Source organism: Porites lutea, chromosome 7 (genome assembly GCF_958299795.1).
Source record: "Porites lutea chromosome 7, jaPorLute2.1, whole genome shotgun sequence".
Classification (NCBI taxonomy): domain Eukaryota; kingdom Metazoa; phylum Cnidaria; class Anthozoa; order Scleractinia; family Poritidae; genus Porites; species Porites lutea.
The window spans coordinates 25330911-25358422 of NC_133207.1; the positions used below are offsets into that span (position 1 = coordinate 25330911).

The 27512-nt window shown below is 40.0% G+C and overlaps 1 protein-coding gene and 6 non-coding genes across 9 annotated transcripts; 4 read left to right on the forward strand and 3 right to left on the reverse strand.

Moving 5' to 3' along the window:
- On the forward strand, positions 1 to 26909 carry LOC140943762 (tubulin polyglutamylase TTLL5-like). 3 transcript variants are annotated; one of them, XM_073392872.1, is made up of 33 exons: positions 1 to 786; positions 2313 to 2413; positions 2935 to 3017; positions 4204 to 4310; positions 4392 to 4455; positions 4957 to 5023; positions 5792 to 5874; positions 6692 to 6761; positions 7451 to 7535; positions 8053 to 8154; positions 8544 to 8635; positions 8850 to 8957; positions 10055 to 10136; positions 10694 to 10755; positions 11235 to 11314; positions 12241 to 12434; positions 12842 to 12904; positions 13224 to 13283; positions 13373 to 13433; positions 13909 to 13977; positions 14671 to 14725; positions 15014 to 15139; positions 16281 to 16488; positions 17129 to 17200; positions 17756 to 17810; positions 18803 to 18897; positions 19017 to 19068; positions 20102 to 20220; positions 20751 to 20921; positions 23101 to 23279; positions 23810 to 23917; positions 24593 to 25271; positions 25728 to 26909. In XM_073392872.1, exons 1-33 carry the CDS (start codon positions 647 to 649, stop codon positions 25804 to 25806), a joined length of 3771 nt encoding a protein of 1256 aa, XP_073248973.1. In that variant the 5' UTR covers positions 1 to 646; the 3' UTR covers positions 25807 to 26909. The 3 variants fall into 3 exon arrangements, with proteins under 3 accessions (XP_073248973.1, XP_073248975.1, XP_073248974.1); XM_073392874.1 differs by having other exon boundaries at positions 24593 to 24823; XM_073392873.1 differs by lacking the exon at positions 2935 to 3017 and having other exon boundaries at positions 649 to 786.
- Positions 15309 to 15380, reverse strand: Trnae-cuc (transfer RNA glutamic acid (anticodon CUC)). Its single transcript has one exon. It is a non-coding gene; the product is annotated as a tRNA-Glu (tRNA).
- Trnae-cuc (transfer RNA glutamic acid (anticodon CUC)) lies at positions 15958 to 16029 on the reverse strand. Its single transcript has one exon. It is a non-coding gene; the product is annotated as a tRNA-Glu (tRNA).
- Trnae-cuc (transfer RNA glutamic acid (anticodon CUC)) lies at positions 17543 to 17614 on the reverse strand. The gene has a single exon. It is a non-coding gene; the product is annotated as a tRNA-Glu (tRNA).
- Positions 21225 to 21296, forward strand: Trnae-cuc (transfer RNA glutamic acid (anticodon CUC)). Its single transcript has one exon. It is a non-coding gene; the product is annotated as a tRNA-Glu (tRNA).
- Positions 21674 to 21745, forward strand: Trnae-cuc (transfer RNA glutamic acid (anticodon CUC)). The gene has a single exon. It is a non-coding gene; the product is annotated as a tRNA-Glu (tRNA).
- Trnae-cuc (transfer RNA glutamic acid (anticodon CUC)) lies at positions 22445 to 22516 on the forward strand. Its single transcript has one exon. It is a non-coding gene; the product is annotated as a tRNA-Glu (tRNA).
- Positions 26910 to 27512: the final 603 nt, after the last annotated feature.

Here is a 27512-nt window from a genome sequence, read left to right on the forward strand (position 1 = left end):
TTCCCTGGATGGCAACGCGGAATGTACATAAAATGGCGGATACTTTGAACCGCCGGAAAAAATCGTCATCCGTTTTGCGTTTTCTTGCCTCGATGAAACCTCTTTGAGCTGGCCGATCATCTCAGTTGTGCAGTGATGGATTTTTGTTAATTGGATTATTCAACTGATCCGACAATTCAGTAGTGACAATATCATCGGCTGCTTGCTCCAATTAACCTAACTGTTGGAATTTTCTAGCAGATTGAAATATCTGCATCGTTTATGATCAACGAAACGGAAGACTAGAAAGAGGCAAAACTGCTGAGTATCAAGGGAAGTAGGGAAGAATTTGGATCAGCCTGGACTAATTAATCCAGATCAATCAATTTGTTGATTGTTGAATTTTGGATGTTGTTCTGACAGCCAGGTGCAGTAAGAGAACTACAGAATACTTAAACTTGTTTACGACAACACTATTCTTTTTTTCTGGCAATCAGAGTTGCACTGTTGGATTGCACATGTTACATCACTACTTTCTGAGGATTATCTACACAGTGTAACTTATTGGAAGAAAATTCTTTAAGCTATAAGTCTTAGTTTACACATTTATGTTGGAGTTGAGGTAAACAAATTCTTTCAAGCAACTTAACTCATTTTAACATCAAGCATGCCCAGGCCACAGTTTCAAGGAGGTTTCTCCGACACTGACTCTGCCGTTACAGAAAATGATGAAGGTGGTGAAGAGTCTGAAATACCGATAGCAAATCAAGTAGAAGAACCTTGTGAGGAATTTGAAGACAAAACCAGGTAACTAATTAATGCCCTATGTGTGTTTCAAGTAAATACTAATAATGGAAATCCATGGCAAATAGCTTACTACTCTGCAGAGCATGGCAAAATTCAAGGAAATCTCTTGTGTGTAGGGCTATTGTTAGCTGTGTGCACTGAGATTTGCTGCCAGCCTGAAACTCACACAGCCCTTCATTGATCCTGCAGCACACTGCACTTGAATCAACTGGTTGCAAGTGCCAACCGTTTTCTAAGGGTCTTGAAGGGTATTCCCAGGATCTTGGCTAAAATCAAGGATGTCCCTAACAGCTGGCTGCTGGTTATTTCACCGACTGAAAAAGAGCTTACTGCTGGCTCAAATTGCTGTGGGAAACAAAGACATGGGGAAATTGTGAAGGTGAAGTTGAGTAAAATAGCCAGCTTGACTGATAAAAAGGCCTGCTCAGCATTTCAAAATACAGAGCAGGGGCCCGTTTCTTGAAAGTCCCGATAATTAACGGGCCTGGTAAGCTGTCTCTGTCTACGTTAAAGATTAAGGTTTCAATAGTTTTGCATCTAACATGATAAAACTATCAGTTAATGAAACAAAATGGAGTAATTTGTAGCCAGGACCGGCATTCTTATTCTTTATATTTTGATTTGAATATTTGGTTTCGGGCCCGAAAAGTTACCGGGACTTTCGAGAAACAGGCCCCAGGGTTCAGGAAATGTTAACAGAATACGGGTGCGGCTGCTACCTGGGAAGTGAGTTTTGTCCAAAACATTTGGGCAACGATGTATGACTGGGAAAGAAACTTATATGTGGGAAGGTGATGACAAAAGCTTGGGATGTAGGATTCTTGTGAAAAAGGGGTTGTGGAATCTGACCCCCTCCCCTCTCCAGACCCTGTTTTGTGATCACCGAGACGTCATCCTTATTTTGAATAGATGAGCATCTGAGTTCAGTGCTAAGAATATGGCATTTACAGTGAGTGTAGGGGTTTCAAAAAGCACTGATGGCCGACAAAACACATTGGCTACTTTGCTCATAGAGGTCGGCTACTTTTTTATAGAAAGAAGAAGCAACTAGTTTGAATAACTTTGTAAATAAAAAATATATCATTTTTGTGAGCAAGGCAAATGGACCTGTTCCCGTAAACCTGGGAATTTTGTGGTTGTTGTGGGCATGCTTCCTGTCCATTCACACAAACCACCTGTATGGAAATCTTGTGCATAAACATAAAACCGTAAATTTTGTCGTGGTGGAAGAACTACCTGCTACAGGGTATATCCAAATCAACTGAACAGACTAAAAAGAGTAAAAAAATTGCATCACCTGAAGTCACAGCCCACATTTTCTGAAACTTTCCGAATGGATTGGCGTTAACCATTTGATTTTATAACAAGAACACAGTTCTTGTTGCACAAACAACAGTAAACACCCTGCATTTTGGCGAGAGGATTACGGACGTGTGATTGGACAGGAATAACGTTCCTGACATATTTCAGGTGTTCACGGTTTTCCCTGTTGCGCTGTAACATTTTGTTCTTTGTTACCTCTGCAGCATTATCAAATGGAGTGGTCCCAACAAGAAATATCCCCAGATACATTTCTCTCCACATGTGCTTTTGTTGGCTTTGCCTCCAGAGTCAAAAACAGAAGCAGGTGAGAAAAATATATTAGTAATATCTATTAACTTATAGAGCACTTATATCTATATACATATTCATTAGTGCTTTAAAATAAAAAAGAAGACAAATTTATGTATGTATTTATAAAAATATTTCAAAGTGTTGTGGCATGTATGTCATCTTTTAGTACTGAAAGAGTATTTTGAAATAATTGTCAACTTTAACGTAAAACAATTTGACTCATCAGTCTTGTCTCTTCAGGAAATGTTTAGGGCAGTTGGTTTGTGTTTGTGTTTTATATTGTTCACAAGTTATATTGCTCTTTAGAGTGTTGGGGGCGGGGTGGGGGTTGTAATACATCATTAATACTTTGCAATCTAAGGAATCCTAAGGAGGACATGTGAGGGAATTTGTTAAGTGGTTGGTAACATTCAGAAACACCTCTCAGTTACTGTAATAAAAACTTACCATGCCTTTGTTTCTTGTATGGACAATCTGCAATCTCTCTCTATAGTTTGAAAGATAGTAAGAGTTGTTAGTTCTTTTTTTCCACAGAAAAATATCATCTGACCTACAAGTTTGTGAAGACTGAGTGTAAACTTGTGCGAAGCATTTTGGGTGTCCACTGCTTTAGGGAGGTAAATAATATTAGGTGCATAAATGGAAATTTGTTTTTAATCTTGGTACTTGATGGGGCTTTTTTAGCCACTGATTCAAGCTCCAAATAAATATTGCAGTTAGGTTTTAGAGTTGGGGTCTGGGGTCTCACTTCCTAATCACATTTGTATTCTTAATTAAGACATTTTACATATAATATTGTGACATAACTGGGCAAGCATTAAGCATCTTGTTTTCCAATATTTTGTTGTGTTTGTATTTCATGAAGAGTGTAATTTATCCATTGATGTTCACATGTCTCACATTGTGTCTCAAAGTGTTGTGAAAAGTTAAGCTTGAGTTTGCAACCCTTGCTGCAACAAAAATATTCCAAAACATAGAAAACAAAATAAATAAATAAATATGCATTTCACCCTATATTGATGTCCTCCCTTGACAGAATGACAAGAGTGTCAATTCCATGCAAAGCATTCTGCAAACTTGCAGATGATGAATTTTTAGAGGATGTATTCCCACAAAACCAAGAGTTCTAGGGTGTTTCAAACATCTGGCAGATGAAAGTGTAATCAGGGTGCAAAGAAAGTCAGTTTTACAACCTGTCATTCAGACAAGCTGTGGCTAGCCTGTACTAGCCCACAAGTCATTTCAACTAGCCCCAAAACCCTTTTTGATTAGCAGGATTGATTACAATCCTTCTGTAATTTGAATTTCCCCAATAAATAGCACTTGCCTGTCGGGCAAGTTGAGAACAAAAATCACTAGCCTGATAGCAAAATCCACTAGCCCCGCACTATCGGACACGACTTTCTTTGCACGCTGGTAATAAACAGAGTCAACAACATAACGTATATCCAAAAGCAAAAGGATTACTGCCAAATAGCACGGAGTCCTTTGCTGGGATTTCAGACACCCACGGCGAACGCTGATCCTTTCAAAAACATGCCAGAGCAAACAATGTACATTTTAATGCATGCGGAATATTGAGAATGATTTGCACATTTTCAACATTCAACCTATATTGTTGTCTTCTTTTGAATTTTCGACATTTAAAGTATGGCCTGCATCTTTGAGGTTTTTCTCTAATTCCATGTTTTAGGTATTAAAATAATGTCACTTAATTGTCTTTAAATCTGGGGTGAAATGCTGTTCCATGTTGCCATTGCAGCTTTAGTCAGGAGTGTTTCTTTTACTATTTCCTTTTTATAGGTACACCCAAACAGTTCAAACTTTAACCTGATGTGGACAGGCTCACATATCAAACCTCATACTCTAAGAGGCCTGCAGGATTTCCAGAAGATTAATCATTTCCCAAGGTAACAATGGTTTGTGTGTGTGGTATGGCAGTTATGTTATAAAATCATGAGGACAGCTTAATTTTGTGTGATTTGTTCCAGATCTTATGAGCTTACTAGGAAGGATAAGTTGTACAAGAACATTCAAAGAATGCAGCATTCCAAGGTAATCTGTGCATTTGGATTACTGAAAATTAATGATATAATAAAATGCTCTTTTTCATCAAAGCATATCAACGACCTGTTATTATTTACATTTACTAACATCATAACTAGCATCATAACTCTTTGTTACTTCTTAATTGATAATTAGTTTTACCTTTTGTCCCAAAACTTGGTATCTTTTTTTGTATCTTGTCCTTCAACAAGAGATTGCACAATGAAGCACTATGCATTTCATTTTTGTGAATTTTCTTGACCCTGCCTGATTCGGCTTTTTCCTTGCAACACAATTCAAGAAATATTTCTGCTGTTCCGAGTTTCACAGCTTTCTTTTATTTTAGTTTACTAAGTTACTTAAATATAGTTTTTCCAGACTCTGCAGACACAACACAACAGCTAGTACTGGTCTTTTTAGTCAGTGTTGGCATGACATTTCTCACTGAACATCAAGTGGTAGTCCATTCATGTCAGCTCTCTAAGATTGTTCATTGCGCGTTTCCTTTAGGGTGTGAAGCATTTTGATTTTATTCCTGAAAGTTACATAATACCAGAAGAGTTTAATGAGTTTCATGGTAAGTGCATGACTCAGGGATTTCCCAGTAAGCAGTAAATTCCAGTTTCGTATAATATACTATATATGTTATAGTTCAATTTGCACTTTGGTACAATTTGTTTTTGTACCAGTACAACATATACACTGTACTAAACAGGATTGTGCTCTAGACTAGCAGTGCATGGTGGCCCCTTGTGCCTTTCTTTTGCTTTTGGGTGACAGGGAAATGTTACCTTTTTTAAAGAAATCATATGCTGAGCACCCTGAATTTCACAAGGGCAGAGCACTGGGCTCCCTTCAATTTTTCTTGGAGCACAGCCTTGCTAAAACAGCAAACCCTGTTCATCATTTCTGCAAGGCCCTTTTTCTGTACGGAATCAAATAATTTTCAGTCTACAACATGTACATGTACTTGCCTGGGAATGTAAAAATCCTTTTAAATGGGAAGTTTAAGGCAAGCTACAGGTTATATGCTACATGTAATTCGAAGCCATGAGAATGTTGTCATACTGAAGGAATACAATATCTTGTAAAAACTGTGAAAAGTTTGAACCCAGGAATTATTTCAGAAGTAGGTGGAGCATGATCATTCATTACAAGTGATTGTAGTCTTGAATAGGACTGTTGTTGACAGTGATTGACATTTCAGCAACCTGTGATAGTCATTTTCAGAGTCAAAGTGAGTTGTAATACGTCAGTTGATGGTATTACAAAATATATTAAGTTAATGTTTAATATAGTTTTCTTGCTCTGTTTTTCATCATGACATTTTTGTGTTTAATTGCAGCTGCATTTCTAAAGGACCGAAAACCATGGATTGTTAAGCCTGTTGCTTCGTCACGCGGGAGAGGAATTTATCTTGTCAGTCATGTTAGTAGTTTAATTAAGTGTTTCTCTGGTAACAATTGTTATTCAAATGGTTTGATTTGCATCTTAACAATTTCAGACAGTCTATCAGCCACATGACCATCATGTAATTTGTGATATAATCATTTATTATATAACCACCTATAAAATACCAAGTGAGCTGTCGTGCACAAACATCATAGTGATATCTAACACATGAAAATGACATGTTATCTTCCCATTGAAAGAAAAAAAAAACTGTTGCTATGGCTACATGATAAATCATGCTTTTCACAGCAGAAAAAAGTATTGAAGTTATTCATAAAGATAAAACCAAAAACAATTAATGTTTAATGTGTGATTTCATGGCTTAACTTACAGACCAATTTTTTAGACCAAAACAACTCCAAATCTATTGAAATATTAGTGCAAGAATTAGTTGATCTATATCAGAGATTTTGAAGCCATTCAAAAAAGTCGCATTCATGTATTATAGTCATGTATTATCAGGTGTAAAAAGTCTTGGCTTTGCCTTGACTTTTTAAACCAGATAATAAACTCCTGCTGGTTTTTTAAACAGTACATAGAACATTACATGGCTGCTTGGAGATAGAAAAAAATTCAAAACTATTTAACTCAGTCACTGCGCTCACTTGTGAAAGATTTTTCAACACTCGAAGACAAATTTCATTTCTCCGCGCAGCCATGTAATATCCTCTATTTATCCACAATAGTTTTGCACAATCTGTACATATGATGTTGGATATCATGTCTCTTGCATCCTGCAAAGATTGTATACCATGTTGCACAATGTTTAGGCCTGATTTTGATCTTTTTACAGCCAAGTCAAGTTCCTCTTGATGACAACCTTTTAGTGTGCAAGTACATCAGCAATCCATTACTTGTTGATGGTGAGTAAACTAACAGAATGTGTAATGTAACAAACATCTCTTTTAGTATTATATTTGGAGCATTTGACTCCATGTAAATCCCTGGATTCATTTTCACTTGTACTTACTGTGTATTTAGATGTAGTAAATGATTTAAAATTTAAAATAAGGTTATCACTTAAACTATTTCTTACCCTTAAAATTAAATAAAATCTTTTGTAAAAGTGAAGTTGTTAGTTCCACGTTAACCACTTACACGTAACTGCTAGCCCAGTTTTTTATTTTTATTGTTTTGAGCCTACTTTCAAAAATTGAAATTTTAAAAATTTATTCTTGCATTGAAAACTTTAAAATTCCAAACTCCAAAGAGTTTTAGTGAGTCAGGAACCTCAGAGTTTTGTGCAAAAACTACCATTTCCTTGTCACCGAAAAACAAGAGAATGGGAGCTTACCATTAGTTGAACTGGACCAGGCAAGACTAGTCCAGTCATAAATTAAGAGAATTCCTCTAAATTATCAGAACTGTATAGCCAGTCAGTGTATTCCTAACTGATATGACCAGCAGTGATGGTGACTTTGGGACAATTTTGAGAAATGTTAAAAATGACCAGTCTGACAGCCACCTCTGACTTTCCATTGCCTACCGGTGTCTACCAGAGAACAGCCATTAGAACTGTTTTAAAAAATGTTTTTGTTATTAATTAAAACAGGTTTTAAGTTTGACCTCAGGCTGTATGTAGGTGTGACATGTTTTGATCCTGTCAGGATTTACCTTTATGAAGAGGGTTTGACAAGGTCAGTAGTTGGTATAAGTGATGAACAGATTATTGTCTTTAAGGGGCTACAGGGGCGGATCCAGGATTTTTTTTAGGAGGGGGTGCACTTGTCTCTTGCTCTACTTCAACACCAATAAACCACATATTTTTTTTTGGCAGAATACCAGTTGTATTAGAAAACCGCAGGTCATATCAGGGGGGGGGGGGGGGGTGTGCACCCCCTGCACCCTCCCCCTAGATCCGCCCTTGGGCTATGTCCTGAGAATATTGCTGTTTTAGGTCAATTCTGTGCTGACGTCATTACAACAACTTTGTAGTCCACTTCATGTGTGTATCTTTCATGGTATGAGGAAGATGTCGCAGTTAATGTTTGAGTTCAGTTATTTTTTGTTTTTCTTTTGTTTCAAGGTTCATTAGCATACATTTCCATACTCAAAAACAATGGAAAAATAAAAATTAACTGAAATCAGAAATTAGCTTCAACCTAGATATTAATACCTTCTGGTTGTTTTGTTTGCTGTAAACCCTTGTTGTAGGTTTGCCACTGTAAAATATGACAAGTCTGGTAAGAACATCAAGAATGTATGTATGCATTTGACCAACTACAGCGTCAACAAGAAAAATGCAGACTTTGTAAGGTATGTACTGAACGAAAAACACGTATGACCTTGAAAAATGGTTTCGGTAAGTGTTCTTTATTTGTTTTATCAGCCAATGGATAAAAAGATCAAAACGTAGACTCTTCGTTTTTCTGCCAAGGAAAACCCTGATATGGAGAAGGCCAATCGTGTTGCATATGACGTCAAAGCGTTTTCATTTCAAGGTCATACTAAAATCACTCTATCAGTCCAAGTTAAATTTCTCTAGAGTGGACTGTGAGTCCCCACCCCCTCTACATCTCATGGCATACGAACCTTTAGGAGGAGGTACTCTAAACTAAAAAGTATATGGGTGTGCTCTGTTATGAAGAGTGTCAATAAATGGCCTAACTGTATTTCCTGCATGTGGGTGCTTTGTTTATTGCCAGGTGCCCTGATCCTGAAGTGGAGGATTATGGGAACAAGTGGAGTATGAGCGCTATGTTGAGATATCTGAGACAGATTGGCAAGGACACAACAGGTATTCTTACATAAGGAACAAACCTGGATTTTTAGATGAAGGACATTGCCTACAGTAGCTTTCTATATTTCATGTCTAAAACAGCTTTTCATGACTTCAAAGTAAAAATAAACTTTTGAATTGACAGTAAAAATAGGAACTGTAAACGTTAGACGTTATTTTGGAAATTACTCCATTATTCACCAAATTTTCTCTGTTTAACGTTTTAATACAGCTTTGATGATGAGAATAGAGGATGTAGTTGTAAAGACAATTCTAGCCGGCGAGCTGCACATCGCGTCTGCTTGTAAGATGTTCATGCCTTACGCGGGAAATTGCTTTGGTAAGTTCAACTAGCCAGCTTGTGCTTGGTTATATAAAATTCATGACAGTAACAGTTTTTAAAAAGACTGTTACTATCATGAATTTTATTGTTATTGTTATTATTAAGATTTATCAGCCTTTGTGCTTCTTAACCTGTGAACAGCGTCTCCTGTCATGTCTTGTGGGGTTGTGGGATAGAGCGAAGAGAAGTCGAGAAAGTGCCAAAAGATGGAAAGGAATGGGAATGGGAAGATCACTCACTTCTCTCCATTTCTCTTCAAATCACGTTTCCTCTGGATCCTGTTCGCAGCCTTTGTGCTTTTCTGATGGCTGAGGTTACGTTGTCATGACGACAGTGACAGGGAATTGTTTTTAGGGAGTTTAAGCAAAGGCCTTTTTGAGCGATGAACGACAACCGGAAGTGGACTTTCGCATTCTTGGGAAGTGGTTTCACTCAAATTTTCGGGCAATCGTCTCCATAAGAGTAAAGACACCTAGCAATACAAACTTAGTAGGGTCAAGGCACAAAAGGGAAAGACCTTACTTCCGGTTGACGTGCGATGCTCGTAAATGGCTTTGCTTAAGCACCCTAGTGAAAAAGACTGTGGATTTGTGTGGTATTTCCGATTCGTTGAGAAGAAGTACAGGTTATCGCTTCCTTCGTCTTCAGTACACACTGACAGTAGCAAACTTTGTGGCATTTTTGATAGCTATTACAAGTGAAAGAGATCCTTCATGTACCGGTAACTGCGTTGACTTGCATGCGAGAGCTAGCCATCGCTTGGTATTAAACGGATTCATAATATACTTTGAAATCGCTTTAAAACATTCGAATGTCTTGACCTACCACGAATGAATGTTTTTATTTCAATTTTCGCTTGATTTACAATTGATCTATCACAATCGGGGCCGGTTTAATTAGAAAACATTCTGTAGGCTCTTTTGTTTTCCTCATCTGAAATGGGCGGAAGGATTTACAGGTTGACGACTGTTTCTACGAAAGACGAAACGTTTAGAGACGAAGTTGGAACAATTTTCAGGGGTGACTGGTTACTTTGTGCCTCGTATTAAGCTTACAGTAGTCACTAACACAAGCTCGTTTGTCTTTTTCGATAGAAATATATGGATTCGACATTCTTGTTGACGAGAATCTGCGTCCATGGCTGCTAGAAGTCAACTTATCTCCTTCACTTGCTTGGTAAGGCTACAGTGAGACTACTGCCTGATCGCACTTTTCCCGATGTCTTTCCTTGCAAAATATATTTATTTCAAGTGTTTGGACGCTTAGTACGCTTTTGATGCGCATTGGAGACCTTTAGATTCAAAGACGAGGACGAGTACGAGAACCGAGATTTTCTCAATACTAAGGAGTGCGCGCGTGAAGCAGCGTTTTTTTTGGCGGGAAAGCGCGATAGCTGTGGCCATTCTACTACGGGTTTTTAAGCGAAATGTGGTAGTAGCAGAAACAAGTATTAAATGTTAGAAGTTTTATCATTTTGTGATCGGGAGAGGGCTTAACCCCTTTTAATAAAAAAAGCAGCAATAACTCTTCTGGTAAAAAAGTACAATGGAGATTTTTGTAAGAATATGCGAAAAAATCAAATCTCGTCCAAGTAGTCGGCGTCCCCGTTCTCGAATGTAAAGTCTGTAATATCCATCATCAACAACAGTCTAAAAGTCTGCCCTGTTTTCATTTTCTCCTCATATTTTCCCCTTTATCCACGACACGTATTTTAATTTGCCTATTGTGTTTAGTGACTCTCCGCTGGATCTCAAGATCAAGTCTCATCTGGTCTCCGACATGTTCAATTTAACAGGTAAGTGGCTGAGGACTGCGTAATAATATTTTGTACACCTCTGACCACTGAGCTACAGTTGAACAGAGACACAGTCACGTGCCTATGTTACAAAGGTGTCTTGTATTATTGGGGCTGGGTTTGCATGAAGTGTAGTACTCTTTATGACCAACAGAAGTGTCTTTCGGTTTCCGGTTTACTAGCCTTGCGAGCAAGCTCTCCTATTTGGGCGAGCCTCGCGAGAACGCGCGAGCGAGGGGCCGAGCTCCTTTCCTCTGCCCCTCGCGGCTTCGCCGCCCGCACGCGCGTTCTCGCGAGACTCGCTTCGCTCGCCCAAATAGGAGAGCTTGCTCGCAGGCTACGGTTTACAGAGGCTGGGATTTTATGAATTTGGTAACTTTAGGACCAAGAGATGTGTCGGTATTATAGAAAAACCCTGTTTTAGACAATTCGTAGTAATATTATTTACCTCTGCAACAATGCCAATACTTTCCTCGCAGGGTTTATGGCTCATGATCCGATGGTTCGGAAGCTTCCCACCCGGCGAGTTATCGATTATTCGACACGGAATCGATATCAGGTAACCTTTCAACAACTGCCAAGATGGCTGATAAACCGTAGCAATACAAAACAATTTTAATAACTAGATCAGTTAGTCAGTAAACTTAATCAGTCAATCAATCAACCAATCAATCAGTCAGTAAATTGATTCGAATCCAACAGACGGAATTGATTTGGAGTCTGTGTAAACCTTGAATCCTTATTAGATAGCTTATCTCCGCAGAAGTATTCACATTAAGATTTTATACACTTTTCACGTTGGAGCTTTTCGTTTAAAGTTTTGCGTTTAGGTAAAGCATGACGAAAATTATATAGCAAGACTAAAAACGCAACGCAGGCATTTTACCTGTTTGTAGTACACTAAGGATCTTGGTTAAGCAAAAGCATTCCAGGGGTAATTTCTACATCAGTTTAGAGAACTATTTCCTCAAGTAGTCGTCCGTTTTTCAGCCAACAATAAGGTGAAGAATCAAAACAAACTTTTTGCGTTTCTAGATAAAAAATATCCCTTATGTAGAAAGCTCCCTGGTTGATTTACCAATCAAAATGCTGAAAAGTGAAGCATTTGACTAATAGGAGTCCTGTGCTGTATCTTAAGCTCGCAATCTTCATTTTTTTTGTTCTCTCTCGATGCCCCCGCGGTACTTTTCACCCGACGGCTGGTTCCACGGGCTTAGCTATTGTGAAAATTGACCAATCAGATACCAGCCCGTATATTTTATGCATTTTAATTACTCGGTGAACATCATGACGTCACGGACAAGAAACTAAGCCCGTGCCCCTGCCATCGGTTGGGAAGTACCGCGGGCACATCAAGACACTCACGACCATTTGTTCAGCAAAACAAACTTAATCCACCTGCGTATCTCTCAGTTCTTTGTCTTGTTTGCCCACTTGCGTATTCATTTGTTCGATAATCAGCCTTAACGGGTCTACTTTTTTTAGCGGCAGCGGTCCGCCACAGCTAGTGGTGTTTTATCTTCAACCTCCAGACCACTATCTTCAGTGGCAAGGAAAAGAAATGGTGATAACCTGACAGCAGAAGAGGCGAGAATTTTACGTCAAACCCGGGAGGAATACTCCCGAAGGGGAGGATTTGCACGAGTATTTCCCACACCAGACTCCTGGGAGCTTTATGGGTAAGGATCCAGACTCGGAGGGCTTTTTGTAGTAGAGCTGTTGACAGTGGAGTGCCGAAAAGCAGAATCAATACCTAAGTAATTTAGCCAATCAAAATACGCAGAATTTCAAACGAACCAATCAGATATCAGTGCAAAGTCATGTAGGCTTGTTTCAAGCGCGGCAAAACGCGTATGAGCAAGTCACGCCCCCTGATTGGCTTAGTAAGTGGCGCGAGTGTTGACTAAACATAGAGCAAAGTAACACGAAACCAAGGTAATCTCGAAATTGCTTTTCAATTCAATTGAAAACTAACTAAAAAACAAGCTAAATAAAGTGTGGTTAGTTATCATTTTTTGTGATAAACTAGAACCGTTTAAGTCATTGATACAGTAATGATTTACCTGTTATTCCGTGTTCTACTTAGGTCATTCTTGGAACACCAAACGACCCACAATTACTTGCTACACTCAAAGCTATTTCCAGGAAGGTAAAATCTGCTGTTATTTTGACAAGAAAGACATTCTTTGTTGCAGTTCCAAGTGTAGGGATATGTGTTACCTTGTTCAGTTTCATCTCACATCGTGGTTACTCTTCTTTTTCTTGCCGATGTATAAAGCGCATGAACATCTTTTACGTGCGAGAATCCTTTTGTTAGTTTCCCGTTTCACAGCTCGTTAGAGAGGCCATTGTAGGCCCCAAAAGAGGTGTAGAATACTGAAGATTTCCAAGAGACCAAACGATAGTCATTGTCAACGTTTAATTCTTAGATAGATGGAAATTTTTTTCTTTTGGGATTCTTTCCACAGGAAAATATCCTTTCAGCGTCCCAGTACAGCGAGTTTTTCCTCAGCGAGTGCGCGAGCAAGGTAAATGAAAGACGCTTATTCGATTTAACATACGTGACTTTCAAGGAAGTAATTGTGGTATTCTATCGCTGATCTTTTTCTTTTGTCAGGAATATCACGACGTATGGAGCATCGCAATCAAAGGTTACTCTTTCGGTAGAACCCACGGAGGTGAAAATGTGTTTACATTCTTTCGCGCTCGTAGAGTATCCCATATGCACAAAGCGCAGAACGGCTCAGAACTGAACGTTTGACGGAATTTTATTGATTTTAAAGCTCTGTTGTATCATTTTCTTTCAATATCGTGGTTTTTGTGTAGGATTATACAATATGGCTGAAAATCGATTTCTGAGTACTGTGTAAAGGAAATATCTGCAGATTGCTCTTGTTTTGTGTAAAGCGTGCATTGCTTTGAGATTATTTCCTGTGAACTACTTTCATTTTGGAAAAGAGGAAGAAAAATTAACGATCCAATGCGTGATCACTTTTCTGTACAAACCTTTCGAATGTGACGTTGCTAATTAACAGAGGACGGTAGAGTTATGTACCAAAATCTTAAGCGTAGGTTAAGAGACGTTATTTTCGTTCATATTTTGTGTCGTTCCAGTGTCGTACCTTAAATGCGCCTTTTTTCGTTGTTTCCCAGCTTCCTGACAAAATCGGTCTCAGCATCAAAGATAGAATAGTTTGCTACGAACGGAAACTGGACAGCTGGGTGAGTAGACTTGATACAGGTAGTATTAAGTTAAATGGGGTATGCTTGCTCCATTCAATAATTTACAACCGCCTCTTGGTTGATAGCCCACTTGGAAGAGGTCTGGTCAGCAGGAATGTAGGAACGGAAGGTTGTGAGATCGATCGAACAAATAGTGGTACTTCAAAGTTAATAGATGCCTACTTCTGCTATTTTTGTGTCGAAGAAATTGTATCTGCCAATGTGCCAAGACCTTGAAGTCGCTATCTACTGACTGTGGACTGATATAATACGTGCAAACGGACGCAGTTTGAAGCAGGTGGATTGTTTGTAAGGTTGCCTAGTCCCTGTAGAGCGTCTTCCCAGGCCTTCTCGGTCAATGCGTTTCGGTGACGTATCCGAGACGAACGGACCACGTGACCCGAAACGCATAGGCCGCGCGGAATGATGAAGCCTAGGGACTAGGCGTGTGGTAAGGTAAAGAAACGCTGATAGAAGGTGATTTAGTGATCAACTGCCACGAGCTGTTGTTGGAGACAGTAGTAACACAGCGGAGTGGCTGCCCTTCAGGATTAAAGATTAGTTGTTTTAGCTTCGAATTTTCGACGCCTTTCTGGCGTCTTTGTGACGTAGTCGCACACTATTACACGTGACCTAAAGCAATGAACACGTGGCTACTGTCAAACAGTTTTTTCCACCGACTCTTTCTTACAGAGTCCGTCCCTACTTCGAACGAAGAAAGCCTTGGGAAACTCGACTTCTGGTGCAGGTAAGGATAACAGCAGACGTGAATTTTGAATAAACTGCCTGATGCAAAGCACAGCCGATAACTAACGCTCTGTTCCAATGAACTGATAATCTTATTTTTAAAAAGCTTGAACTCTAAGATTGAGATTTCGCACAGACGAAGACTACAAGATCTACTTTAATGTGCTTCTTATAAAACGCGGTTGAGCTTCTTCAGTTGCAGTTTTAGACCTTTTGGGTTTTTCTTGTGGTTACAGTGCGTGAAACCCGCTTAATATATTGATGGTCATGTTTATATTCATAATTCAAGATACACCCGGTTTAAGCGAAAAACCCTCAGAGAAGCCCTTTGACGGACCTGTAGCGTCCCGCCTGACACCAGATGGACGCTTGGAGGTGAATTACACGGAGGAAAATTCGACAGCTCATCATGGAGGTTTGTTTGAGTCAACCACAATTGTTATTGAGTGGTTGTATTTTTGGAGCCGCTGAAATAATAATCTCATTTTACCCTGTCGGACTAAAAAAAGCGCTAATTGATTACACTGTGTTTTGGTTGATAGCGGGCACTTAAAAAAAGTAAGCTAAAAAGATATACTGTGTCGTTCCCACACCGGGAATCGAACCCGGGCCACGGCGGTGAGAGCGCCGGATCCTAACCACTAGACCATGTGGGAGATGACGAGTATTTCAGCAACAATGAGAGTTAGACATGTAAAAGACGTGTGTGAATTTCCATTTTGACAAACAAAAATATGGTCCTGATTTTTCCCTGACAATTTGAAAGACAGTTTGCCCTTTGATACAATTTTGCTAATTGTCCAAGGATAAATTTGATATTTCTTTCTCAAACTAATTAACATTTACTCCTCGAGCCCGAATGGGCTCTGAGTCAATAGCCCATGAGGCTAAAGATTTTGAAGATTCTAGAGACGAATTGACGATATTTTAGCCTGTAAATCTGGCGGAATTGTTACGCCCGGGGTGCTTTCTTGGCGGCGGACAATCCTCTCGCGACCCTGCTGCCAAAAACAGCACACAGTCGCCCGCTTATCCCACCAGCCACACATGTAACTCAAAACTAAACCACTTGATTTTACTATAAAAAGCTATTTAGTTGTTGCACTTGATGTCTGGGGATGTGATAACTGGCAACAATAAATATGGAAACATTTCTAGTGCGTCAAATATTTGATAATTCAGGATTTTTTAAATCTCTGATATATAAAAATGAAATTAAAAAACTGAATGACATTCCCACACCGGGAATCGAACCCGGGCCACGGCGGTGAGAGCGCCGGATCCTAACCACTAGACCATGTGGGAAGTGACGAACTTTGGTGGAAAATCTACATTTCTTATATGATATGATCTTGGTTTTCTTGGTTTTCTTTTTGGAAGAGTTGTTGTGGATCTCTTTTTTCTAAGACTACATAATTCCTTGTAACAGTAGCTAGCATTATAGCATTTCGCGCCACAAAAAATCATCTCAAGGACGTAAATAAATGTATTGTGACATTTGACACTTTTATTAGTGGAAATTTAACCTTAAAGTTGATCATTGTTCATCCCCGCAGTATTGAAGTCCACTGTAGAACCAAAAGAGCCGACATATCGTGCGTCTTCAGCTGGTTCACATCCAAGACCCTCTTACGATGGCACGCGGGCGCAGAAACCACCTATACCAATCAGCGGCGAAACAGTGTCAAAGCGCGTGCTGTCTGCGCAGCCGCGGTATCAGCCAATCAGAATTGACGACATTATGGCAAAGGCAGGCACACTAACGTGAGTATTAAGCTTCCTTTTTTAGTAAAATTTTACAAAATTGATTACTTAATTTTGAAATCAAACCGAATTACACAATGTAACAGTAAGAATTTAAAGCACAGACGTTCATGAGATGCTTTGTGTTTCCATTTACCTCTTCATCGAGTGTTCAGTTTCCAAGAATTTGAGTTGGTACATTTTGCCTCCATCTCAGAAATCTTACAAGGGTGAGGAAATAAGAAAGTGTGTTCAACTTACGTTCCAACCAATAATCTTCGGATTTATGGTAAATGGACGACGATGAAGGATGCATTGAAAACGTCGCTGAAAAAATGAATTTACATTCTTTCAAACTTTATGGCGTCTTTTTAGACCTGCTCAATTGGTCAAATGTGGGCGATTTTTCCTGGATTTTAATTCTTAAGGACTGTGGCTAAGTTCAAAAATAAAACGAGAAATTATTCGCCGTAAAACGTTCCATAAGGAAGTTTCACGTCGTAGTCGTACAGTGGACGTCAAAAAAATGTACTAACAAGCGTGATGCACGTGCAGAGCTTTTGTCTTGCTCATAACACCAATTATTTTTGATGTTGTCTTTGTCGTCGTGGTTGTTTAAGCTCTCTGTTAAACTTTCCAATGGTCATTTGTACTTTTTCAGGAAGCTTCAAGCGAGGCAAGCGTTTGCTATGTATCTACAACGAGTTCAACAGAGACTTGTACGCGAAACAAGGTACGCTGGGGATCGTTTATGTTTTATAATCAGCCTAGCAAAATTGAGGCATTACCGAGTTGCGCTAAGCCTCTTTTTCAAAACGAGGGTCAGTACTAATCTTTCATCTGAAAAAACCTTATTTTCACGCAAAAAAAATCCTTCACATTGAAGATTTCACACTTAGCCTTGATTGAAAGCTAGCGTAAAGAAACTGAGAAAATTATGAAATCTAAAGAAGCTCCATATTTTATAAACCCTGTTTGCACCCTTGTGCTGCAAAAAATAGTAGTAAAATTAATAATAATAATAATAATGATAATAATAATAATCGTACTTATAAGTAACAAAGTAAAACTGTCGTTCCCACACCGGGAATCGAACCCGGGCCACGGCGGTGAGAGCGCCGGATCCTAACCACTAGACCATGTGGGAGATGACAAGCAGCGCGGTAACAGTGGAAGATGAGTTAAAGACGTTAAGGACGTGTGTGAATTTTATTTTCCCTTGTGGCAAACAACAATATGATCCTGGTATGGTCTTTATCTCTTCTTTTTGTTTTGTTTTCTTTCTTAGTTACGATTCTGAGAATTCTAGAGACGATTCAGACTCCAAACAAGACGATCAGATGGTTAGTTAAAGACGTTTTGCTACTACCGTGCCATGCTCAACTGATCGCATTAAACTTTGACTTTCGCACAATGTTTGGAGGACACTTAAAAATTAGTGTCCCCAATTAGTACTTTCGTGCTAAATACATTGACACTTAAAAAATACCGTAAAGATTCCGAAATTAAGCCCTTCCATGTATAAGCCGCCTAAACCTGTAACGCAAAAAACCCTTCGTTCAATCGCCCCTCCGAATATAAACCTCCCGGGGGTCTTGTACTTGGAAATTGCCCTCAAATACAAAGTAAAACAAAGAAAAACTGTAAATTTCCTTCCAAGAATGAGACTAGCCCAATCGATTTTGAAACGCAAATTTCCCTCCGTACATAAGCCCCTCCGAATATAAGCCCCTCCAAAAATAAGCCCCTCAAAAAGGGCCTTTGAAAAATGTAAGCCCCAGGGCGTATTTTCGGAATTTTACGGTGCCGTAGTAACTCGAAAACGCATACCGTATTTAATTTTTCAGGCCTCAAATGCGGCGCTTATTCGAATGCGACGCTTATTTGAGGGCAGCGTTTAATTGAAAGTTGGACGCGACAAAGAATTGCATTAGCTACAGTATTATTATTTTCCGTTCTTTTGATTTTGATGATATCAGGGCCGCGGCGCTTCTTGGCGCTTTTTTTCTCCCAAATGCGGGGCTTATTCGAGTAAATGCGGTAAGTGCCTTTTTTTCGACTTCTGAAACCAAGTTGTGCTACAGCTGACTGTAGTAGAGTGAAGCTACAGTCGAACCAGCTAAGGTTACGTCCACATGGCACTGGACGAATTTTGAATCGGTTAAAAATTCGTGCGCTTAGGTGTTCTGGTCACAATGTTGAACTCCTCTGTCGTTGGAGGAAAACTAAAATTGCACTTAAAAGTACAGTTGCTTATTCACACAGAACGTCGAGGAAGCTTAATTTTCTTCATATCTTTTCGCTGTGTTGCTAACAACTTTATTTTCTTCTCTAGAACTTGGTTATTCGGTTTTTAAAGAAAGCTGCGAGCAATTTACAACAGCCATTCAAAGTTGTTGTACCGAGTCACAAGCTGCCTCTACACGATAGGTAGGTGTAGGTATTACTTTCAAACCTTCGCCAATTATGGAGACATCTGAGGTGGAAGACACTCGTTAGAAGAAGCCGATTTATTTTCCTTTATTTATTTCTGTTTGCTCTCTCTATAGGAGACGTATTTTGGCAAAACAGCTCGGAGACTTCGTTCGAGTTTATGGAAAGGTACGTTCATTGAACTGAACCCACAACAAGAGACTTAACTGTAAAATTTAAAGATCTAGTAAACCAGCTTTTCTTTGAGGGAGGGGTGGTCGTTAGTCCTTATAGAGTCACGAATTGGCCAATGGTTCAGCGGATTCATATTATTAGGGAGTTTTCAAAAGGGAGCTTAAACAGCAACGACGGCGTCGGCTACGGAAACGTCACTTAAAAAGTGAAGTCCCGCTGCCTCAAACTTTATCGCGCTTGTTCCACGTGGTTCAATTCGTCAAATATTGGCAATATTTTCTGGAGCTGAGTTCCAGCTCCAAGAAGAATGTATCGAGGTTCAGGAAAAGAACAAGAAAGTCCTTGTCTTGAGTTCACGTCCTTCACAAAACGTGAAATTAGCCATTTTCACCTCGTAGTCGTGCAGTGACCGTAAAGAAATGTACAAAAAAGCGTGAAGCACGTAGAGGGTTGCTGTTTTGCCAATCTAACCAATTGTTTTTTACCGTTCTCCTTGACGTCGCTGTCGTCGTTGCTTAAGGTCCCTAAAGCTACCACGAAGGCGACGCTGGCGAAAACGTCGCTTTAAAAGTGAGTGCACGTTCTTTCAATCTCTATCGCGATTATTTCAACTCACTTACTTTGTCTAACGCTAGCGATCTGTTGTGGACTTCACTTTCGACGAATTATCCCAAGTTCAGAAAGGGAAACAAAATTTCGTAGTGGTGTCTTCACGTCCTCCATAAAACATGAAATTAGGAACTTTCACGTCGTATTCGTGCAGTGACGGCAAAAAAATGTACTAAAAAGAGTGATGCACGTGCAGAGTTGTTGTTTTTGCCTATTCAACCTATTTTTTTGTTTTTGTTTTTTCTGACGTTCGCGTTACCGTCGCCGTCGCCGTCGTGGCATCTTTTCACACCAATGCCGGTCAACATTTAGTATCTTCTTTCTGGTTCAGTCTTATAATTAAGGAAGCTTCTGGAGATTTAAGGTAGTAAGAAATAATCAGGTAAAAAGTCTTCTTTTTAAATTGTATTTTCCAAAGGAAACTGTGCAAATTCAAAAGCGCCATGAAATTAACCGCACCTACGGGCTTTCACGGAGCAACTCGTTCGTGAGTGAAATTCCTGATGAAGAATTCAAGGTCTTTATGGCTATTGCAAGGTACTGCATACGTGTTTTAACACATGTTTCGACACCACTCACCATAAGGAATGGCTCCACTTATATAATAGACGGCAAACTAGTCTAATTTCTAGCGTGCGAAAGAAGTTATTAAAGGAAGTTGTATACTTGACACTTCACTGTTTGACTTCTTGAAGAAGTTTTCAAATGTTTTGAGGTCTATTTTCTTCCTTATCAATGTGTGCTGTCATTGGCTTCTTCGGGATCACATGACATCTACCAATCAAACTGTTTCCCACCAAAATCCCCTGAGTGGGCAAGCAACATTGCGAAATTTGTGACGTCAGAAGATCATAACCCGCGAATGTTGACTGGCTGCAAAGGACCTTCTTCTGGTCCCTTGGGAAACCAGCGAAACTTGATTCCCCCGGATCTCAAAGCAACAGTTAAAACTGTTTCCCTCGTGAAATGTTTTTTAGTGTTGTTATCATGAGTAATTTTTTCCCTATTTGGTATCATACTTTCCCATTCGCACAGTGAATCATATGATTATTTGTTCATCCTTGCAGCGAGACAGAACTCGAAGATCTCTTAACTACCTACACCAAACTGAACAAGAACGCCAGCGTGTTTTTAGGGGGTCGGCCAGAGAGGAGCTCGGAGGAAAGCGCCGCTAAAGTGCCTGCGAATGACACAGGCTTGTTAAGGAGAAAGGAAGGGGAGCGACATGTCAGCAGAAGGTAAACAAAGGATATTCATGTTTGATTCTGTGTTTTATCTTGCTTAGTGCCATTCCTGTCTGGTAAAGATGATAGATCTTAAAGACCGAACGTTTGCCCCCTGAGTCAGGAACAAGTCGGGAAAGAACAATTTTTTTTTAAGGTCAGGGAAGAGGTAAGAAGACATTTAAGTTCATAACAAAGCCAGCAAAAAGCATTTCATTTTTCACAGTGTTTCGTCAAGTTAAAAAAAGGATTTTCATCCGGAAATGAGTAATCTGTAGCTGAAGATACTCGGATTACGTCCACTTATAGTTTACCAACTCCCACATGGTCTAGTGGTTAGGATCCGGCGCTCTCACCGCCGTGGCCCGGGTTCGATTCCCGGTGTGGGAATATTTATTGTATATATATTTTTTCTTTTTCTCTGTTTCAAAAAAAATCACGAATTGTCAAATATATTTATCCAAGAGAAGTTTTGTCCATACTTATTGATGCCATTGTCTAATTACGTTCCCAGTCATCTTATGCAACAGCCCAAAAGTTACATGAATGGTCAAAGTGTTGGATTTTCATTTGTCCAGCAACATAAGAAATCAAATAGAGGATTCAAACCTCAACCATTACACTGGAAATGTTCGAACATGATCTTCAAATGATCTGCAAATTGTTGGGCAGCAAAGTGGTTTTCGTTTTCAGTTATTTCGTAGACTTCAAAAAGGAGAAGTTTTTGACTCCTCAAATAAAATTTCGTAGATTAACTGCCATCCATCTCCCACATGGTCTAGTGGTTTGGATCCGGCGCTCTCACCGCCGTGGCCCGGGTTCGATTCCCGGTGTGGGAATGTCATTTTTTTTCTTTCACTGTTTTTTTAAAAAAATCAAATTGTCAAATATATTTACCCAAGAGAGGTATTTCTATACTTATTGCTGTAGTTGTCTAATTACGTTCCCAGTCATCTTACGCAACTGCCCAAAAGTTGTTTTATACGAATGGTCAAAGTGTAGGATTTTCACTTGCCCAGGCGTAGTTAATCGATAAACCGATAATCGATAATAATCAATATTAATCGATATCAATCATCGATGAGCCTCGATTTCCGATATCAAACGATAGAAATCGATGAAGAAATAGCGTTGTGACATCGATTGTTATCATTTTTGTTAATCGATAATAATCGATAAATTATTTTTCTGTGATTTCAATTTCTATCGATTTCCGATATCAATCGATATTAATCGGTGGATTAAATCAAATAATATCGATGATATTGATTGATTTCCGATATCGATTTTTATCGATTAAATACGTCTGGATTTGTCCAGCAAAATAATAAATTAAATAGAGGTTTCAAACCCCCTCCATTTTACTGGAACTATTCGAAAATGATCTACAAACGATCCGTAAATTGTTGGACACCAGAGGTGGTTTTCGGTTTCGGTTAATTTCCAGTCTGGTTAATTTCGTAGACTTCGTATCCAACCAGAAAAGGAGACGTTTTTTACTCCACAAATAAAATTTCGTAGAGTAATCGCTATCCATCTCCCACATGGTCTAGTGGTTAGGATCCGGCGCTCTCACCGCCGTGGCCCGGGTTCGATTCCCGGTGTGGGAATGTTATTTTTTTTTCTTTCACTGTTTTAGCAAGAGAGGTATTTCTATACTTACAGAGCCTATCTAGCCTGCCAGTTCTAAACCCATAAATAAAATTTCTAATTATTGGTCAGCCACTTCCCGCATGATCTAGTGGTTAAGGTCCTGCGCTTTCACCGCGGTGACCCAGGTTCGATTCTCGGTGTGGTGCAAAGGCTTTTCCTCTTCGCTATGACCATTTTTCTAATTTTATTTCCAACCGCAATTTAAACCTTGCAGTGATATATGCCCGCATGATGAAAATGTGTAATAAACGTTTCTCTCTTCTGGTAATAGAGGCAACGAGTATTATAAGCCGAGACCATTTTAAGTTTTTAATATGTAATTTATTATGAAATTTCTTAGCCTAGTCTGCGTTAAATGTAGAACTTAAGCTATCTCTTGGACACCTGTTTGAAATCTCTTACTCGGGAAAGACCCGCGTTTTCTTTAAGAGGGAAGGATGTAAAGAAGATGGTCTTGAAAGAGAGAGGGTACGAAGGCCGGGAGATTTATAGTTCTTCAACTCGCCTTGACAAAACAGCTTTCTTATGCTTCTTTTGATAGGTCAAATCCTACAGCAGACGAACAGTTACAGAGACCCCCAGAGGACCTTAGTAACACGGACTCTAGCATGGCTGATCGGCACGCACGAGCGTTTACAGCGGTCTCTGCTTATGGGACCTCGGTGGCCCTGAACAAAACCCGTCAACGGCCAGTGTCCGCCAAGGTCATAGGGTCACAAGGTCAGGTGATCATTTAGGCTAGGTTTACACTTATATTCAGGCGGGCTAATAACCCAGACTAAAAAAACCCTTCAAAAATAGCTACAAACAATTTCAATACAAGCTAGAGAAGAGGGGGGATTATATCAGGGGGATTATATCAGGGGATTATATCAAATGTCCCATTTACTTATAACTCGGGGTGGGGGAGGGGAACTTATAAGCGAACGTTTACGGTATTCGCTACAGATTCCGGACACGCGAAAAATCCGAGAAGAGATTCATTTCACATTCTTGCATCTGCGTATTAACGGTTTGGATTCGTCACGCCTTCTAGCTAGTTTAGTTTACCATGCAGAGCTTGCTAGGAATACATGAGTCTTTAACCGTACCTTTAGAGGTCAGTGTTATGTCATTTTGTACTTTGTCATAGAAAGAAGACTTCGTTACTGCATTAAAACTTGCCTAAACTTCAATGTCTAATTTCTGTTTTGCAACATAAACGAACTTTTTGTTGTGTTTTTCTTAAAGCGAACCATTTATCGTTCCAGGAGCTGATAGCCGGATGCACAGGGCTGGTCGTCCTGTTTCGGCAAAACCGCATTCACATGATGCAAGGACCACCGGAGACATCAGTGATACGAGGAGTATGGACGGAGGTAAGTAACCACGTGACATGCTCATAAAGCCCAGTCCAGACCAGTCAAACAAGCATTCTGAGAACAGCCGCGGTATAAGGTTAGACACAAACAGATACGTAGACCGATTTTCGTATTACCTTGAAAAATGGTTTTGGTAAGTGTTCGTTATTTGTTTTATCAGCCAATGGATGAAAAGATCAAAACATGGCCTCTTCGTTTTCCCGCCAAAGAGAACCTTAATACAGAGAAGGCATTGTTCGATTGGCCAATCGTGTTGCAGTATGATGTCAAAGCGAAGTATGGTGTCCATCCAGACCCTTAGATAAGGGGGAAGGGGCGCGGTCTCCAAAAAATCTTTTTTCGGCCCTTCGGGCCTTAGTTTGGTCTAAACGTAAGGAGGGGGCGAGCCTCCCGGGCCCCTCCCTGAATCTGCCACTGGATATAATACGCTGTAGTAAGACCCGCCCATATTGGTGACGCCGGTACCTGCGTTATATATCGTTTAGGGAAGTTCGTGACGTAGTAATCGAGCTTTATGGCAGTATGATAAATTCGTCCTCACGGGCGTGGCTATGTGGCTCTGATCAATGATAGCGCACGCATTGATACGAACATTTTATAACCGGAGCTTATTTGATTTCCAACGTAACCTGGCAAGTTGAGTGGCGTTAAGTTTTTTTTTTATTCTGACAGGTCACACGTTAGCTGATGAACATGCAGTCGCCGCTGCTCTTCAGCGGTTAGCGAAGCGACAAGCTGCGCGGCAGTACTCTGCGCAAAACACCGGCGGTTATCAAGGCCACAACTGGGATGACCTGTTTAAAAAGATGGATTTCAACCAGGAAAACGATTCCGCGCCTTACAATCACGACGAATTTATTAGCGTCGGAGATGAATTTTCTGATCCTTGGGCACGCGATGTAGGTAAAGTACCGAGATCTGCACAGAAACCACATGACCGTCACGCAAGCGCAAACGCTACGTTTGAAACTTTCATTAATCATGATCAGCGACCTGCAAGTAAAGGACATGGTCACATGGGATGGTTCGATAAGACCGCTGACCAAGTTGCTTTGAGCACTGTTGATGCGCAACATACCGAAGGAAAATCGATTCACATAGATTTGAGAAGACAGTACAGTGTATCACAGGAAATTAAAAGCGAGGAAAAAACATCAGGAGTCGAAGTTAAAACTCCGTCCGTGTCGAGAGAGGAGTATAATAGACACATGAAACTTATAAGCGAGAAACTATCCGAAGAGAAACTTCGTTTGCAGAAACAGTTACAGCAATATCCGCGGTTACCTCGACCACCACCCTCTCGGCCGAGCCCTGGAACCAAGAAAGTCGTTAGTCACAAAAGAATGATGAGGTAACATGGAATATCCCTGGGGAATTTTAGTGGGATGTGCCGCTTTAGCCTACCCTGGATACCAAGGAGTTTTCATGCGCGGTTTCCGGTCTCGGTCAAGTCTTAATATTGTCCCGCTCCTTCGCCGCTCGTGGCTTCGGCGGAAATTGTGCCGACTTGTAAAAATTCCACCCTGCGCGACTAAAATCCTCTGATACCCAGGATAGTTTTATCCATGAAACCCTGTCTCCCCTCCTTAAATCAACACAATCTTTTTTTTCATTATTATTTCAGTCCTCGGGGCGGGAATACTTTCTTTTTCCTTACCGCCATCTGGTGCAACTCCTGTTCTTTTTACTTTGCATGCTTCTGACAAAGTAACTAAAAACTGCCAAAACGTCTGAGAAATTGATTTACTTCAGCTCTGTCTGTCCCATTCAATACTGAGTTTTGTTTTTGTTCCGTTTATTACAACAGGTTAGCAGCGTCCAATCCCCCGCCAGTGTTTGACGTCATCACAGGAATGACTGGTCTGCCATACGACGATTCTCTGTGACAAGTCAGCCTTGTGGAACTTTCTTGTGAGGATCCTAAAATTTGTCTCCTTTTTTGAAAGCGTCATTCAGATTCTGGTGATATTATTTGTAATAACGTCCAGTTTTCTCCTTTTCTTTTAACCCGAGTAAAGCAATTCCTACCAGCTGAAATTTACTTCAGTGCTTTTTGTTAAAGATCACGAGGCTTGACGTACACTCAGTTGTAGAAGCCGTTTTCAAAACTGTCAAGTTTGTACAACTTGCAATTTAATTCTCTACTTAACAAATTTTACGGCCAATGGGCTTTTGAAACAAGAAATCTCTTGCTTTCTTTCAAAAGTTCGGTCTTAGCACAGTATTACATTCGACTCTCCCTTTAAGACGGACGAAGAACGCTGAAAACGAAAGTTTGGTTTCCGTTTTGGGGATGTGTTCATCTTGTAGAGTTGGTTAAGTTTGAGTTGACTACAGTGACTACAGTTCTCAGTGTAGGAATCTTTCTCTAGAGACCTTTGGGGGGGCTTTAGTTTCTATAAAGGGGGAGAGTCTACGCGCGTGAACCAGCGTCATTTTAGCGGGAAAAACGCGATAGCCATCGTCATTCTTCTACGGGTTTGGCGGAAATGTAGTGGCGGAAACAATTTATCAAATGTTAAAAGTTTTATCGTTTTGCGATCGGGAGAGGACGGAGAGAGCTTATCCTCTTTCAATAAAAATAATCGTGTTAACTTTTCTGGTGAAAAATGAAAAACGAAGATTTTCATGGTGTCTAGTTCTTGAGAATACCAGAACTGAAAAAAAAAACTCAAGTCAAATCTCGTCCTCGAATCTAAAGGTCTCCACTGTCAGTAGCAGATCCAGGGGAAGGACCCGGGGGCCCTTATTTTTAGAGCAAACTGAGGCCCGGAGGATCGAAAAAATTTCGTTTGGAGACCGGGCCCCCCGCCTTATCTCAAGGCCTGGATCCGGCATTGACTGTTATGATGTGCCAAGGCAACAAAAAGCTTTTAAGGAGATAACTAGCAATTTTGTTCTTTCTCCATTGTATTTATTTGATCCTTCAAGATCACCATTGCACACTTATTTTTGTAACATATTGTAGATTGTAAATTAGTTTTATACGTCGAAGGAAAAATAATTTATCAATTAAAGTTGTTTCTTTTGTCAATTTTAATTACACTGCTGTTTATTTACCTTCCAAAAATCAGTGACTTACCGCCTCGATTAAAGGAAGAGAGATCTTTGTATGCCAGTGTTACTTGTGAGACTGGGTCTGTGTTGAACCAGCCGAATTGAACTATGGAACTGCTTTGGGGCCTTATTAACCAATAAAAGAAGTGATAGCGTCCCCCAAATAGTCCGTGTAGTACAATCCGACGCAAATTCCACCCAGTCTCTCGCGAACAGGTCGTGAACCTCAAAGTGTCCAATCCTCTATTATGCTAATAACTACTAATGTAAAATAGCCAGTTACGAGATATCGAAAGAGCCCCAAAGGGAGGAGGGGGAAGTTTGAAGCTTTTTTATGCCTTGTTTAGGAGAGGCTGTTTACAAGTCAATTCAGATAAAAAGCATACTTCACAGCCTTAGTTTGTCTTGAAGAACGTTGCGGTTATACATTGTGGTAGGTGCAATAACTGTAGACACATCGCACCCTCATTCCCAGTTTTTCTTAGCGAGTTCGGATATGACGTCACTCGTCAAGAAGGCATTAACTAGATAACCA

Coding starts and splice junctions, on each gene's coding strand:
- LOC140943762 (XM_073392872.1), top strand. CDS start 647: ATGCCCAGGCCACAGTTTCAAGGAGGTTTCTCCGACACTGACTCTGCC. Junction 2,414..2,934: donor AGAGTCAAAAACAGAAGCAG/GTGAGAAAAATA, acceptor TTTTTTCCACAG/AAAAATATCATCTGACCTAC. Junction 16,489..17,128: donor GCAAAGGCAGGCACACTAAC/GTGAGTATTAAG, acceptor GTACTTTTTCAG/GAAGCTTCAAGCGAGGCAAG.